Here is an 18,053-nt window from a genome sequence, read left to right on the forward strand (position 1 = left end):
TATCAGCATAAGGTTTGCTGTAAGAGACTTCTTTAGATGTTGGTTTTTTTGTTGTAATTGAAAATGGTGTTTACAATATGGCTGCCACAATGGCCGTCTTGAAAATCTTGTTATAGCTACTTTTCCTAAATGTCTGGTCGTATTGATATTATGCTTTGACCAAAAGACTTTTTTATGATGTCTAGTTGGTCCTGAATGGAAATGGTACCAGTCTGATATCTAATATGGCCACCATGGCAGCCGTCTTGAAAATCTTGTTATTGTTAGTTCTCAAAAACAGAAAGTCATATCAACATGGGGTTCAACTAGAAGACTTCTTATATTATCTCATTGGTTCTAAATGATATCTTGTTGACCATAAATGAAAATGGTGCCAATATGACATCCACAACAGCTAATATGAGAAATTTTGATGATACTGGCAGCAGTTATAATTTTGAACTGATTACCTTAAAGAAAATGAGAAGGCTACTAATCTAGCTGCAGTGAACAGAATCGTCAGTTCTGCCATGATGGATTGCTTTCATTCATAATGGCCTATTCTTCATTAGTGAGAACAAGCTCCTGCAAATTGGGATCCGATCCTTTATGTTGTCTTCCTGGTACTGTTTGTCCCAATGGTGTCAGCAGAATATTGTAAGGGCTCTGAATTGATACCTAAAGCAGATAGGTCCAATCAGAAGAGGGAAATCTTGGTTGCTTGTATCATTCAGAGATGGAAAGTTTTTTTTCCTCAGGCTCTGGCATCCTGAGTACCATGGGTTATCAGCTAAGCCTGCAAGGAACTCAACCAAGGCCATATAAAGTGCTTGCACATACTGGCTGACACGGTTAGAGCAGTCACTAATAGCGATAAGGTGGTCACTGCTAGGTAGCATAGCACATTTGCTGGATAGCCTCCAGGAGCTATAGCAAATATCATCTAAGCATTGGGATGTGGTCAGAGACAACATTCTCTAGCTTCTGTGCCAGAGATCTTTCATCCCAAATGGCTCAGTATGACCTGGTACAAACTTTACCAGCAATGTAACAGGTGTCTTGCTGATTCGCTGAGTAGGTACCATTGCAGCATCTGTGAGAGTGAAAGTTCTACACACATGAACAATGTCTTAACCCAAGTCTGTCTCTGACACAACTCTCTTCATGTACAAAAGAAAACAGTTAATATGGCCAACTCCATGGTAAGGGGAGAAAACTCCAAACATATTATGGTCAGGCAGCTTATTTTGAAGGCTAGTCAAGTTTTTTAGAGTAAAATGTTTTTTGATAATACTTGCATGATCATAAGATGGTTATATAAACCAAAGATCTCCCTATAGTCTATTAGTGAAGGACCATGCAAATTCAAACCAAATTTGGGGAGATAACTCTTGACTGACTTACATCTTGGCAAAGCAACAACACCTAGCACTTTTATTGCTAAAACAAGCCAATTTATATGTCAGACATGTTTTTTAGCCTGGGAGTGCTGGATTTACAAGGTAGTGGGCATACTCATGACATATTAAGACTGGGTAAGTACTATCTCCAAAACTAAATACATCTTTCTCTAAAACTTGATTGGTACTAAAAAATAATGTCATCACCAGGAACATTTTTTTGGTAACTTAATTTATGAATTAATTCAAATTTTTGTATAGTTTGTTCTTTGTCATTTGTTGCTAAAAGTTAGGAAAAGTTTTATTCTGCCCCATTTTGTACAATTTTTGCAGATCGTTTACATTACTTTAGGTATATGATATGTACTGGCTGATAAGTCTGATCCAAGTACGAAACCGCACAAACCCAGATCTGCTCACATAATGTGCAAGCAGATCTGGGCTTATGCATTTTATGAGGACTGATCAATAGAACAAACAACATAGATCCAGATCTGCTGGCTCATTATGTGACAGAAGGTCTGGATCTTTGTTGTTTGCAGTTGGACCCAAGTTCCTAGTTAGTATATAGAGTGCATCAATTTTTAATAATATGATACATGGTATAATTTCTATTTAATTTAATTTTTACTATTTTGCAACCTGGTTAAAAATAATGAAAATTAAACTTAGAATTGTTTTATTAATGTTGAAGTTTAAAATACTTTATTTACCTGAAGAACATTATATGGTTTACCTGAATACTAAAAGAACTTGATGTGGTGTGGCCATCAATTTGATATTCAGTGTCAGTTATTTTATGGAGCAATCAAATCATGTAGTCAGAGCATTGTCATTGAGAAATATTTAATTTTTGTAACTGTTGATACCTAGAATGTCGCAAGTTGTTTGTCCTGGTTGCAATCTCAAAACCATCATGTACTTAGGTTTGTAGTTGCTTTTCCATGCTTTGTACAAGTTTTTCTTTTTAGTTGCAAAATATCCTCCACCTCAAAAACAGCACTATCACCCATGCTTTTCATAATTCCTTATTAATTAGCAGTTTTGTTTCAGATGTATAAGAATTACTTAATGAGCATTCAGCTTTCAGGTCATACTGGTCCTCAGCAGGAAAATATTAATTTTTCCATGACATCTGTTACTTTGTATGGTTCAACAAAATCCGTATGTCTCCAGATTTACGTTTATGTTTTGCAGTGTAGATTTTATAAGTACAGGGTATAATTAACTTGTCGTATGTCCATTTCTGTCTCACCTGCAAAGCACAAGACTGACATAGGAGTCACATTTCTGATGAAAATTGTATCATTGTCATCATTGGCGTAGGGGTCAACACTAAGTTTTTGCACCTTGTTTACTTTCTCTGACATTGTTGAATGCACATTGATGAAACATGATGTGTGTATTTACCTTCGAGAATACTACTCACCACAAGAAAAATTAGGTCACAATGATCTAATTTTCATGCTCCATCATGTAAATTTTGTTTTTTTATAAGTCACTTTTCTCTGATGCAGTTGTATACACAGTAATGAAACTTAGATATTTTCAACAGCGAGGTTACTACTTATCAGGCAAAGTTAGGTCACTTTGACCTCTTTAATTTGCTCTTGAAACTTTGCAATGATTATGGATTATGCCATGAACCAAAAGACAAAAGAAAAGTTTTCAAAGCAAATTTTGTTTAATGAACCTGACATTCCTATTTAGTTTGTTTGGAAATGAAAGGTCACAGTCACTGAATGAAAGAAGGAGAATCTTTTTTTGCAGAATAGATAGAGTCCTCGACCATCAACAGTTACCAAACTGTGTTGATGGTTTGTACTTGAGAAGCCTATAAATTTTGGCCTCAGAATTGGAAAGGTCACTGTTACTGTGACAAAGAAAACAAAAATCATTGCCAGACAATGACATGAGTTCTACATCACATGCCTGGACAAAACTTTGCCAATGGTTTGTACTTTGGTAAGGAAGAAGCCTGTTGATTTGGGGTCCGAGATCATGGTTACTGTTACTTTCCCTTGACCAAACTTTATGTATGACTTGAAATTATGATAATAAAGAAACCTGGAGATTCTTGGATTAATTATGTTTAATAAGGTAATTGTTGATGCATGTTAAGTTTAGTTCAAGATTGCCTAGCTTGACCAAAGGTCAAGGTCATTAAGACCCAGTTGTCAATAATCTGCCAAGTGAACCAGGCCCTACAGCTACCTACACAGGAGGACTAGTAAACATGGGCTGGGCATAAAAACGTGCCATTCACTTGTATTACTTTTATTATGAGCTTGATCTTTGCAATGAATAAGAATAGGAAATGAAGGTTATAACATTACAATTCACATGGATCACAGTTTGACTTAATTTGTGAAGAACCCTTGTGTTGTGGTCTAAAATTAGTATTATTTAAATTCATTGATACAGAGTTTGATAACATGATTAATGCACCATGTTTAGATGATTGTCTTGATTACTGATTGGGTCTATAGATGATTGTCTTGATTACTGATTGGGTCTATAGATGATTGTCTTGATTACTGATTGGGTCTATAGATGATTGTCTTGATTACTGATTGGGTCTATAGATGATTGTCTTGATTACTGATTGGGTCTATAGATGATTGTCTTGATTACTGATTGGGTCTATAGATGATTGTCTTGGTTACTGATTGGGTCTTTAGATGATTGTCTTGATTACTGATTGGGTCTATAGATGATTGTCTTGATTACTGATTGGGTCTATAGATGATTGTCTTGATTACTGATTGGGTCTATAGATGATTGTCTTGATTACTGATTGGGTCTATAGATGATTGTCTTGATTACTGATTGGGTCTACTATACTTTGTAGGTAGTCTTATTCTGACACCTGGAAACTGAGAGTACATGCTTTCTGAACTTTGCATTGACATGCGACGTGTTAATTATGGCTTATGGCTGTGTACAGGTGTATATGCCACAGTGACCACATTGCTGGATTGCTGACATTGTGATAGGAGTGCATAAGGAACAATATACTTGACAGTACCCTCCTTACTGAATTGCTTGCCCCCACATTTCCACTCTGCCCTTTCCTTCTGGACTCTTTCAAAATCTTTTCACCATAATTCATTGTGAAAGCTACAAATCATGCCATATCAAACGTTTTTATTTTTTTTGGGCAAGGAAATGGAGCTTTACAAGTTATGGGATCACACTGTTATTCCTCATTACATGTAGATTTTTGTTATGGAGACTATGCTTACAAATTTCTTTCAGCTGTCTTTATTCCTCTCTCTGTCTCTCTGTCTCTGTATCTCTTTCAAGTTGTATGTGTTTAATAACATTTGTTTACAAAATGAATATAACTTAAACTTCATATACAGTTTTAACAGTCTTTCTAAATGTTCCATATAATGATATTTTCAGTTAACTATTGTTATGATTTACTAAATTAAACATGATTTTTTTTTCTTTAGGCTTGCACTGTAGGAAATAACTTAAAAAATCAGAATTATAAATGCAATATGGATTGCCAGTATATAAATTAGTATGCATGTTTGAGGTTTGTACTTGTGTTGTGGCTTTGCAATATTTTCAGGAGAAAGCAAATTTGCCAGCCCAGAGTACACTATTATCCAATTTGGATGAAATTTGCCTCAGGCAAATACATGATTAATACATTCTGGCTTAAATCAAACTGATATTTAATTGCATCCAGGTAATTAGTTGCACCTCATTAAACTCTGAATTCACTATTGTTCATAGGGTGTTTACTTTTTGTTGGTATTATGGTTACAGCAAATCTCAAATTTTAAAACAAAAGTGATGATCTCCCTTTTGGAAACAATAGGATACTCTTCTCCAATCCACATATTTAAGTACTGATGCAAATGTTATTCCTCACAAAATAAAAATAAAAAATGATGCCCAAGAAAATAAATAAATGTTCAGTTCTTTTTATGACCCTGCATATTGAGTCTAACTGCATTAACACACGTTGACATATTAACGTACTTAATTGCTCATTGTTAATTTCAGGAGGAATGACCCACCTCTGTGTGTTATAACACAGGATTCCACAACACTAGAGGAGATAGGTGAGTAGAAATAGAGTTTATGAAATGTGCTTGATACAAGTATTTGCTCTTTTTTGTGTGTTTGCCCATCATGAGGTGGAGAGTATAATGGTATGACATCTGTCAATCAGTCTGGTGTCGGGTGTTTTGTTTCCCAACAAGGTATTTGGTTATAAATCACATATCTTGACCAAATTTGGGGCATGGTTTGCACTTGGGGTAAGAAAGAAACACTTTTTGGGGTAAAAGGTTTGTGAGCAAGGTCATACTGACTCAGAAAATAAAATTGGTTCCCACACAGTACCTTAATTTCTAGTTCAGATACCTTTACCAAACTTTGTAGATGGCTTCCACTGGGGATAAGAAAGTAATCTGTAGATTTGGCATTAAAGGTTCATACATCAAGTTCACGGTGACTCCAAAAAGAGAATTGTGGTTTAAGCGCATTGTGGTTAGTTCTTAACAGTCAAAGCTTTCCAGTATATCCTTCATCCATTATTCAGTCACCAAACTGAATTCAGCAGTCACTTGAGTTGTTTACTTCTTCCATCCAAAATAAATTCCATTACTCTATTTTTGAGTCCAGCTCCATTACTCAGAGTCTGTTTGTAGAATGCCAGTAGATGTGGACAGCCAGTAGATGTGGCTGATAACACTACACAGGTTAGCAGTAATATGGGCCTTCCAGTATGTGGTTCATATTACATGGCATAACTGTAGACAGCCAGTAGATGTGGCTGATACATTACACAGGTTAGCAGTAATATGGGCCTTCCAGTTTGCTGGTCATATTACATGGCATAACTGTAGACAGCCAGTAGATGTGGCTGATACATTACACAGGTTAGCAGTAATATGGGCCTTCCAGTATGTGGTTCATATTACATGGCATAACTGTAGACAGCCAGTAGATGTGGCTGATACATTACACAGGTTAGCAGTAATATGGGCCTTCCAGTATGTGGTTCATATTACATGGCATAATTGTAGACAGCCAGTAGATGTGGCTGATAACACTACACAGGTTAGCAGTAATATGGGCCTTCCAGTATGCTGGTCATATTACATGGCATAACTGTAGACAGCCAGTAGATGTGGCTGATAACACTACACAGGTTAGCAGTAATATGGGCCTTCCAGTATGCTGGTCATATTACATGGCATAACTGTAGACAGCCAGTAGATGTGGCTGATAACACTACACAGGTTAGCAGTAATATGGGCCTTCCAGTATGCTGGTCATATTACATGGCATAACTGTAGACAGCCAGTAGATGTGGCTGATACACTACACAGGTTAGCAGTAATATGGGCCTTCCAGTATGCTGGTCATATTACATGGCATAACTGTAGACAGCCAGTAGATGTGGCTGATAACACTACACAGGTTAGCAGTAATATGGGCCTTCCAGTATGCTGGTCATATTACATGGCATAACTGTAGACAGCCAGTAGATGTGGCTGATAACACTACACAGGTTAGCAGTAATATGGGCCTTCCAGTATGCTGGTCATATTACATGGCATAACTGTAGACAGCCAGTAGATGTGGCTGATACACTACACAGGTTAGCAGTAATATGGGCCTTCCAGTATGCTGGTCATATTACATGGCATAATTGTAGACAGCCAGTAGATGTGGCTGATAACACTACACAGGTTAGCAGTAATATGGACCTTCCAGTATGCTGGTCATATTACATGGCATAACTGTAGACAGCCAGTAGATGTGGCTGATACACTACACAGGTTAGCAGTAATATGGGCCTTCCAGTATGCTGGTCATATTACATGGCATAATTGTAGACAGCCAGTAGATGTGGCTGATAACACTACACAGGTTAGCAGTAATATGGGCCTTCCAGTATGCTGGTCATATTACATGGCATAACTTAAAGCAAAACAAGTGCATGTAGTGAACCAAGTACAGTACAGCATCTCATTGATTTCAAATGTTGCTCCGGTGCAGCATTAATGAAATTGTCCATTGATGAAAACCTAAGGCAATCTGGAGGTTATTACAATTTCACTAGATGTACCAGTAAGCAGAGTTCTTGTATTATTCAAGCACCATTTTTCAATAACCATCTTCAGATGCACACATATATTAAATGTACTAACAAGTCTAGATTCAAGAAAGAAGTTGGGTTTCATTTGGACATCTTTATTTTCATAAAGTGACTGCTTGACCATTGGAAATGCGTACTTAATATGATTTGTCAGATGTAGTTGAGCAAAACTACTGTTACACAGGTAAATATCTATTGATTGGTTGACCTCATGTCAGGATAATGTGGCTGGGTGGAACATGATGCTACATCACTATAACTATCAAACTGCAGACATTGTAGCAATATGATTGGACAATTTTTAAAACTACATTAAAAATTCAAATCACATACACACATGCATTTATTTAACAATATAATCCCCCTCCCCATTAACATACACGTTTACATAATCAACAGATTCTTATGATTTTTATTATATTTCTGTTTTGTACATAAGACAGCATTTATGGACCCCAATTACTGCATTACAGTTAGAGAGGAACGTATTTTATGTTCAGTACAATCTTCTATCCACAAACTTTATAATTGGTTTTCCTTTTGAGCAAGAAAGGAAGCTATTAATAGATTGGCCATATCAATTGACCCTACTCAGTACTATCTTGACATATGACCAATGGCTTGCCACCGTCTGTTGCATGAAGTGACTTATTGCACTGTATTACATAATTCAGCCGCATAATATAGGAGCACAGATTTGCAAGGTCCCACAGAATGGACATTAATTTTGAAAATATATAGTTACCTTGTACTTTGATAATTAAACAAGTAATGATTGGATTTAGCTGAAATTTTTAACTTTTATTTTTATAACAAATGGAGGTCAGTCAAAGTTTTAATTGTGTGATTAGTAAAGATTTTTCTATGCAGATGAAGTGGGTGGGCAAATAGTGGAACTGTTAATTGCTTTTAAGATTAAATTTCACATTTTCTATTGAATTCTTTAAACACAATTTTAGTATCTTTTCTTGATATTTATCAGATTATTGTCAGGCCAGACTTAGCGATACATTCTAGGTTATGATCGTTGTGACATATCGCTAAAAAATAATGCTTACAATGAGAAGTACTAAACACAGATCTTGAAAAAGAATAATGTAGACTCTCATATGCACCCAAATGTGTGATCAAGGTTGTGGACCATACTGGAGGGATATACATGTATCGGACATATATGTATATACATTTGTGCCAAATATTATGCATAACTAGGATCATTGATAACCTCAACATTTACTGTGAGAAAAAAAAATAGATTTTGAACTTAGAAATTATTAAAAGGGCTTTCTGTTGGTTTGCAAATATTAGTTTTTTAAAAGTACGATGATTGTGATATAGTTAACTACATAACTGTTCATTAACCCTAAAAAAACAGATATGTGTACATGTATTTGTATAGTACAGATGTGTCTACATATATATGCATAGTACAGATGTGTGAACATATATATGAATCATACAGATGTGTGTTCATATATATGCATAGTACAAATGTGTCTACATATGTATGCATAGTACAGATGTGTGTGAATACATATGCATAGTATAGATGTTTGTGTACACATATATGCATAATACAGAAGTATATACATATGCATAGTATAGATGTGTCTGCATATATATGCACAGTACCAATGTGTCTACATATACATGGATATGCATAGTACAGATGTGTTATACATATGCATAGTACAAATGTATACACACACACACACACACACATATATATATATATATATATATATATATATATATATATATATATATATATATATATATATATATATATATATAGTACAGATGTGTGTACATGTATATGCATAGTACAAATGTGTGTACATATATCTGCATAGTAGATTTGTATACCTGTGCATAGTATATGTATCTGTATATATGCAGAGTACAGATGTGTGTATATGCATAGTACAGATGTTTGTCCATATATATGCATAGTACATAGGTGTATACATATGCATAATAAAGTGTGTGTACATATATATGCATAGTACAAATGTGTGTACATATGCATAGTACAGATGTGTGTATATATGCATAGTACAGATGCTTGTACATATATATGCATAGTACAAATGTTTGTGCATATATATGCATGGTACAGATGTGTGTATCTATGTATAGTACAGATGTGTTTACATATATATATATATATATATATATATATATATATATATATATATATATATATATATATATATATATATATATATATATATATATATGCATAGTACCTATGTGTATACATATGCATAATAAAATGTGTGTACATTTATATGCATAGTACAAATGTGTATACATGCATAATACAAATGTGTGTACATATATATGCATTGTACAGATGTGTATACATATGCATAGTACAGGTGTGTGTGTATATATGCATAATACAGATGTGTGTATATGTGCATAGTACAGATGTTTGTACATATATATGTATAGAACAGATGTGTGTATATATGCATAGTACAGATGTATGTATATATGCACAGTGCAAATGTGTGTACATAGATATACATAGTACAGATATATGTACAGATGTGTTTGCATAAGCATCATACAGATGTGTGTATACATGCATAGTACAAACGTGTGTACTTATATATGAATATTACAGATGTGTATACGTATGCATATTATAGATGTGTCTACATATATGTGCATAGTACTGATGTGTCTACATATACATGGATATGCATAGTACAGATGTGTGTATATATGCATAGTACAGATGTGTATACATATGTGCATAGTACACATGTGTGTTTATATGCATAGTACAGATGTTTATGCATATATATGCATAGTACAGATGTGTGTATTTATGCATAGTACAGATGTTTATACATCTATATGCATAGCACAGATGTGTATATATGCATAGTACATATGGCTGAACATATATATGCATAGTACAGATGTGTGTATATGCATAGTACATATGTTTGTACATATATATGCATAGTACAGATGTTTGTACATATATATGCATAGTACAGATGTGTGTATATATGCATAGTACATGTTTGTACATATATATGCATAGTACATATATGCATATATATGCATAGTACATGTTTGTACATATATATGCATAGTACCTCCAGATTTAAATGAACTTAAGTTTTAAAGACAATAATTTGGCAATTCTTATCCTCGATATCATGCATACAGGGTGACAGGAAATTTGATTTCACATAGTATGTAGTCTTAAGCAGATAACACTTAAATTAAGGGTCTCTGTAAAAAAGTCATTGTCTAGTAAAGGCTTACCAATATTTATTCATTTGAAATATTTCCATACTTTTCTTTACAGCCACAAAATTGTAAATGTAATCTTTGATAACTGTTGCATACTGCAGCAAACTATAAGATGTACTTTAACACAGACATATTTAAAATGTTTTTTGCATCTCCTTCATTTGACAGAGCACATTCTATGTGATATATAACATTATGGGTATAATTCCTGTTCCTCCTTCATTTGACAGAGCACATTCTACATGATATATAGCATAATAGGTATAATTCATGTTTCTCCTTCATTTGACAGAGCACATTCTACATGATATATAGCATAATAGCTATAATTCATGTTTCTCCTTCATTTGACAGAGTACATTCTACATGATATATAGCATAATAGGTATAATTCATGTTTCTCCTTCATTTGACAGAGTACATTCTACATGATATATAGCATAATAGGTATAATTCATGTTTCTCCTTCATTTGACAGAGTACATTCTACATGATATATAGCATAATAGGTATAATTCATGTTTCTCCTTCATTTGACAGAGTACATTCTACATGATATATAGAATATAATAGGCATAATTCATGTTTCTCCTTCATTTGACAGAGTACATTCTACATGATATATAGAATATAATAGGCATAATTCATGTTTGTCCTTCATTTGACAGAGTACATTCTACATGATATATAGAATATAATAGGCATAATTCATGTTTGTCCTTCATTTGACAGAGTACATTCTACATGATATATAGAATATAATAGGCATAATTCATGTTTCTCCTTCATTTGACAGAGCACATTCTACATGATATATATAATATAATAGGTATAATTACTGTTTCTCCTTCATTTGACAGAGTACATTCTACATGATATATAGCATAATAAGTATAATTCATGTTTCTCCTTCATTTGACAGAGCACATTCTACATGATATATAGCATAATAGCTATAATTCATGTTTCTCCTTCATTTGACAGAGCACATTCTACATGATATATAGCATAATAGGTATAATTACTGTTTCTCCTTCATTTGACAAAGCACATTCTACATGATATATAACATAATAGGTATAATTACTGTTTCTCCTTCATTTGACAGAGCACATTCTACATGATATATAACATGATAGGTATAATTACTGTTTCTCCTTACTTGGACAGAGCACATTCTACATGATATATAGCATAATAGGTATAATTACTGTTTCTCCTTCATTTGACAGAGCACATTCTACATGATATATAGAATATGTTTGTCCTTCATTTGACAGAGCACCTTCTACATGATATATAACATAATAGGTATAATTACTGTTTCTCCTTACTTTGACAGAGCACATTCTACATGATATAAAGCATAATAGGTATAATTACTGTTTCTCCTTCATTTGACAGAGCACATTCTACATGATATATAGCATAATAGGTATAATTACTGTTTCTCCTTCATTTGACAGAGCACATTCTACAAGATATATAGCATAATAGGTATAATTACTGTTTCTCCTTCATTTGACAGAGTACATTCTACATGCTATATAGCATAATAGGTATAATTACTGTTTCTCCTTCATTTGACAGAGCACATTCTACATGATATATAGCATAATAGGTATAATTACTGTTTCTCCTTCATTTGACAGAGCACATTCTACATGATACTGAGCATAACGGTTTCCCAGTGGTAGTATCGAAAGAGTCACAGTATCTCGTTGGCTTTGTACTGAGGCGGGATCTCCTCCTAGCAACAGGTTTCTCTCAGATTTCATCTACTTATGTCATATTGATTTGTGAAGAATGAATGTAAAGTGCAGATTTTTTTATGACAATAGGTATATATTTTGTTTTTCCTCATTATGTTGTTTTGATTTATTAGATGCAAAAAGGTTTTTATTTGGAAAATGTTTTTATTCCATCTCTCAGTGTTTCTAACTAAATAATTGCAATGCCAGTAGCTGGTAAAGGAAAGTAACATTTCCATTGGTCAGAATGTTACCACGTGATAAAAATGAATTGCGTTTATTTCTGTATGACCTGTAAGGAGAACTACTTTTCTAAGAATACCCACTTCTATAAATAGAGTCACATGTACAGCATAAGATAAACACTGCCAGTGAAGGCAGACACAAAGGAAGCATTAAAGGAAAAGAACATTCTAACAATTTTTTAAAAAAATAATTGAATAAATTTGGCTTCCATTGGTTGAAGGACTGGTATTATGATGACCTTATTATGATCAAGCTGGACACTCCCAAATGCTATAGATAGCTACGTAACAGAAAACCCCAAACATGTATTACTATGCTCATTTAAGATTTCTGTTTTTTAATGATGCAAACAAAATAACATAATGAATAATTGAAGTTTCAGCTGACATAATGCCCTTAGGGCGTTATTTGCTGTGTGAGTCGGCAACTGACAGTTTATACCATGATAAACTGAGGAAAAACAAGGTTAAACTCTTCAATAGTTGGAATTTAATTGTCTCCAGTGTTCCATATGAACTGTGAAGGGATAAGAATTTCTGAAACAGAGATAATTTTATTATCTGTAATGTTTGATATGTACTCTGAAGGTACAAGATTTTCTGACACAAAGATAATTTTATTTTCTCTAATGTTTGATATATACTGTGAAGGGATAAGAATTTCTGACACAGGTAACATAATTTTATTGTCCCTAATGTTTGATATATACTATGAAGGGATAAGAATTTCTGACACAGAGATACCATAAATTTATTGTCTCTAATGTTTGATATCAACTGAAAAGGGATAAGAACTTCTGACAGAGATAATTTTATTGTCTCTAATGTTTGATATATACTGAGAAGGGATAAAAATTTCTGACAAGAGATAATTTTATTGTCTCTAATGTTGAAATATGAACTGTGAAGGGAAAAGAATTTTTCTGATACACAAATGATTTAGTTGTCTCTAATATTCCATATGATGTGTGAAAAGATAAGAAATTTTGAGATACAGATAAATTATATTGTCTCCAACGTTTGATATGAACTGTGAAGGGATAGGAATTTTTGACATGTAGATAACTATAATATCTCCATTAGGTATTTTCTTTTGAATTCTTTGGACTCTGTTTGAGTATCTTTTCTTGACATTAATAAATTATTGTGAAGCCCAAGTTCATGAGAAGCGAGACAAGCCAGTCGCTTTTCTGGCAGTTATGGCATTGTCATTTTGGTTAAAGCTTTTTATTTGCTTACATTTCCTAAACCACTTGAGGGGTTTTCTTTGTACTTCGGATGAATCATTTTGAAGCTAAAAAGATTAATTATGTGATATGCTTGCTTAACTCTTTGACCTTGTGGTCACAGTCCTTGAAAATTGGTGTTATTGTTTTTGGCGGAAGTTTTCCTTATTTGCTTAATTTTCTAAACCACTTGGATTTTCTGCCTACTTGGTATGAATCATAATAAGTCTAAGACGATTCATTAAGTGACATGCTTGCTCGCTCATTTTGACTTCAGGTCAAGGTCATACAGTATTTGGTATTTTCTACTATAAGGTCCATTATTAATTCTACCTTTTAGTAAATGTGTGTCAGCTGCTTGTGGTAAACTGAGACCATGTGCACATCCTAGTTACTTATTCAGTATGATTCTAGAGAGATTGTTTTCATCTGTTTCACCTGTTCCTTCTGATGATTGTATGAGATCACAATACACATATTGTTTTTTTTTTCCTTTTTCATAGCCAATGCTAGGAAGACAATAGAAGGTGTGGTTGGCGAGTCTGTTGTGTATTTTACTGACCAGGTTCCACGCAGAGTGAATGGACCTGCTCCACTCAAACTCAGAAAAATCATGGATATGGTAAGTACAGGTCAATCACATGTTCTGTAATTACTTTACACTCAGTTCCTGTGTTTTTTATCCTTGTTTATCTCTAATCAACCCAGTCTCTTTGTTCTTAAATCCCATGATGATATTTACACCCTTATATACCTCCATCGGTCATCATTAATTTTTTACTTGTATGTTATTTAATTGTTCAACAAAAAAATTAAGTATCCAAATATCCACAAATCAATTGCTGCTTATTGTGGCCTGTAGCTTACAGAGGTGGCATCTTGATTTTGTCCTCAGGTCTGTACATCTTCATTTTGTCCTCAGATCTGTAGATCTTGATTATGTCCTGAGGTCTGTATATCTTGATTTTGTCATCAGGTCTGTATATCTTGATTTTGTCCTCAGGTCTGTATATTTTGATTGTGTCCTCAGGTCTGTACATCTTGATTTTGTCCTCAGGTCTGTACATCTTGATTTTGTCCTCAGGTCTGTAGATCTTAATTTTTTCCTCAGGTCTGTACATCTTGATTTTGTCCTCAGGTCTGTACATCTTGATTGTGTCCTCAGGTCTGTACATCTTGATTTTGTCCTCAGGTCTGCACATCTTGATTGTGTCCTCAGGTCTGTACATCTGGACTCATTAGGAGAGTTGCATATACTGTAATGTTGGAAATAAATATATTTGTTCTTACACCTCTCCCTCTGTAATTTGTGCACAATGGGGTCCAAAAACAGACCAAACTGTAAGCGAGGGCACAGGTTATCAAGGAATATATAAACAATATGAAATGATACCATCCTCACTGGACATCAAGAAAACAGCAGTGGGGGGGAGCGAACTGGTCTGTTTAATGGCTGAATTTTCGTTTTAAAATCGCATTGGGAATTATTGTCAATAAAGTGCTTTTATTCATTTTTATGTAAAAATGACTTTAGTTTTCAAGATGTCCATCCACTGATCAATTGTTAACATTATTCCAACTGGTTTCAACCCCTGTGTACATGAAAACATTGTGTATTACATCACTGCTTTATGGTGTTGTTGAGTAGTTTGGTTCCCTGATTCTTATGCTCCATGCTTTGTTTTCTACTCTTCTGGAATGCAACTCAACGAGTATACAAAGCAGGGAACCAGACTAGTTATTGATTCAAATTCACAATCAAACAAGGTTCCTTTTATTTAAAAATATGGAACATTTAGTTCTTGAAACAATCATTGTCGAAAGTCAATTTTTTTTGTTCAATATTAAAATATTGATGTCATGATTTCATTGCAAGCAATAGTGAAACTTCTTCTCATCCATCTCCAATCATCAATTCAGGATTTACAAATTAACTACAAACTCTGAAACTAGAATGTATTTCTGAAACAGAATTTTACATCATCAAGTATTCTTTTTACTTGGTTGTCTTGCTATCATTGATCACATTTGAGAATGTGTGTGCTGATTTAACATAGTTTGATTATGTTATGTTCTCAGAAACAATTGTAACAGTGTTCTCTTGATCACTTGAAATGAGTTGACCTGACACTAGATTGGGACCACAAGCTCTTACGCAGGTTGTATTTGCATGCCTTTTAACATTTCAGTTAGTCCACCCCCTTTTTTTGATGCAACAGACATAATTAACATGGTAATACAAGGCGGTCAACTTTTGATTCAATGCAACAAAACAACAAATATGTATTAGGTATCAAAACACCATTGGCACTTACCGCTCCGGTGGCCTAGTGGTTATAACATCTGTGGGAGGTCGTGGGTTCGATCCCCGGCCAAGTCATACCAAAGACTTACATAATTGGTACTAACAGCTGCCTCACTTGGCATTCAGCATTAAGAGGTTAGTGTTAGTACTGGTCGGCCTGGTGTCAGGATAATGTGACTGGGTGGGACATCATGCTACATGTCTGCAGCATGATGCCCCAGTGCTAGATGTCACTATAAACTGCCATGTTGCAGACATCATAGCGATATGACTAAATTTTTTTTAAAGCTACGTTAAAAATCAAAATCACATCACATCACCATTGGCACTTAATTAGGTTCTCACAGAAACACTGACAGACATAGCTGTTAAGGCAGATGGACATTTTACACGTCACAACAGTGCACCTTGTATTTTATGATCATTACCTTTAAACCGAATTAAAAGATATAACTAAAGTATGCATTTCACTTCATTAAAAAACATTTCATTTGTATATATTTATTAAAGTGCTGCCTCAAGTAGGCATTAGTGACAATTTCATTGATCAAAATTTTGTTGCATACTGTTGTTTATGGTGTACTAAGAATATTGTTTGGAAAGAAAATTTTAACAAAACACGCGATTTCTTATTAAAAGTTAATCATTTCATAACGTTGATTCAAATTTCCAGGTCATATCAACCATTTTTTACTATAAAACAAGCGATATATCGAAGTTTTAGTTACCAATTTTGATAACAATTTTTTCATTTTAAAAAAATAGGAATCATATTTTTGTACTTTCTAGTAAAATAAATGGGAACCATGACATGACTGACCCTGCATTATACGCGAGTTTGCGAGTTATCAGGACACAGGTTATCAAGGGAATGGTGTACCTGCCATATTCTGAGACAGTGTTGGTTTTTTTAGACTCAGTAGGTGTTTTGAGGTTCCAAGGGAAGTCAGTCCAATCGAGAATAAGCTATGGAAAGTGATTGAAAATTGAAATCTGATAAAAGAAAATAATGTGTCAGTATTCTTCATAGTATTTCATACACTTACAAAGAAATAATTGGTAGACATAGCATTGTCAAATATCATCACTATACACACTATGCAGATTCATAATGACACCATTCTGACATTAAATAAAAACAACCATCAAGTTTCTGTCTTTAAAATCAATTGGATGGACAAATACATGCTTAATTAGATGTAGTCTTTGCTACTTTCAATAATAGTTAGTAGGGGATTTGAAGGTAATGAAAGTGTCATTTGTGTTCATCTTTGAACTATCTAGAGACTGAATGATGCTGTTGTTCAAACTTCCCTCCTGGATTCTCTGGGTAAATCCTAATCATGAGTTGTTCTTTACAACCATAACGTTAGCATTGTCAGAACTGTATCTGCTATAGTTGGACCACAAGATATGCTTGTCTCTATAGAAAATTGAATATACATTACATTTGGAACTAACAGTTTCATTTGGGAAGGGATATTTCCATGTTTGTTGTTGTTGTTGTTGTAGGGTTTAACGCCATTTTTCAGCACACGATAGGCTATACATGGCGGCCAGTATTAATGGTGGAGGAAGAACCTGGGAAAACCCCAGAAAGAACCACTGACCCATGAGAAGCTACTGGCAAGCTTTCTCACATACCCACATTAGTTGAATCTGAGACTCAAACCCATGCAGACAGAGGTGAGATGGCAGTGATCCATAACAGAGAGCGCTTTCGACCACTCGGCCACTCTGGGCC

At 34.2% G+C, this 18,053-nt stretch overlaps 1 protein-coding gene across 7 annotated transcripts in view; it reads left to right on the forward strand.

Moving 5' to 3' along the window:
• LOC149796924 (H(+)/Cl(-) exchange transporter 3-like) overlaps nucleotides 1–18,053 on the forward strand; it is a 178,279-nt gene that overhangs the window by 144,372 nt on the left and 15,854 nt on the right. For 6 of the 7 annotated variants that reach the window (XM_089961594.1, XM_089961593.1, XM_089961595.1 and 3 more), the window contains 3 exons: nucleotides 5,400–5,458; nucleotides 12,435–12,542; nucleotides 14,508–14,626. In XM_089961594.1, coding sequence (XP_089817720.1) covers nucleotides 5,400–5,458; nucleotides 12,435–12,542; nucleotides 14,508–14,626 — 286 coding nt within the window. Of the gene's footprint in view, nucleotides 1–5,399; nucleotides 5,459–12,434; nucleotides 12,624–14,507; nucleotides 14,627–18,053 lie in introns of those variants that run through there. The other variant, XM_089961600.1, reaches the window with a different exon arrangement.

This window comes from Sinohyriopsis cumingii, chromosome 6 (genome assembly GCF_028554795.1).
Source record: "Sinohyriopsis cumingii isolate HCF-2022 chromosome 6, ASM2855479v2, whole genome shotgun sequence".
In the NCBI taxonomy this organism is placed as follows: domain Eukaryota; kingdom Metazoa; phylum Mollusca; class Bivalvia; order Unionida; family Unionidae; genus Sinohyriopsis; species Sinohyriopsis cumingii.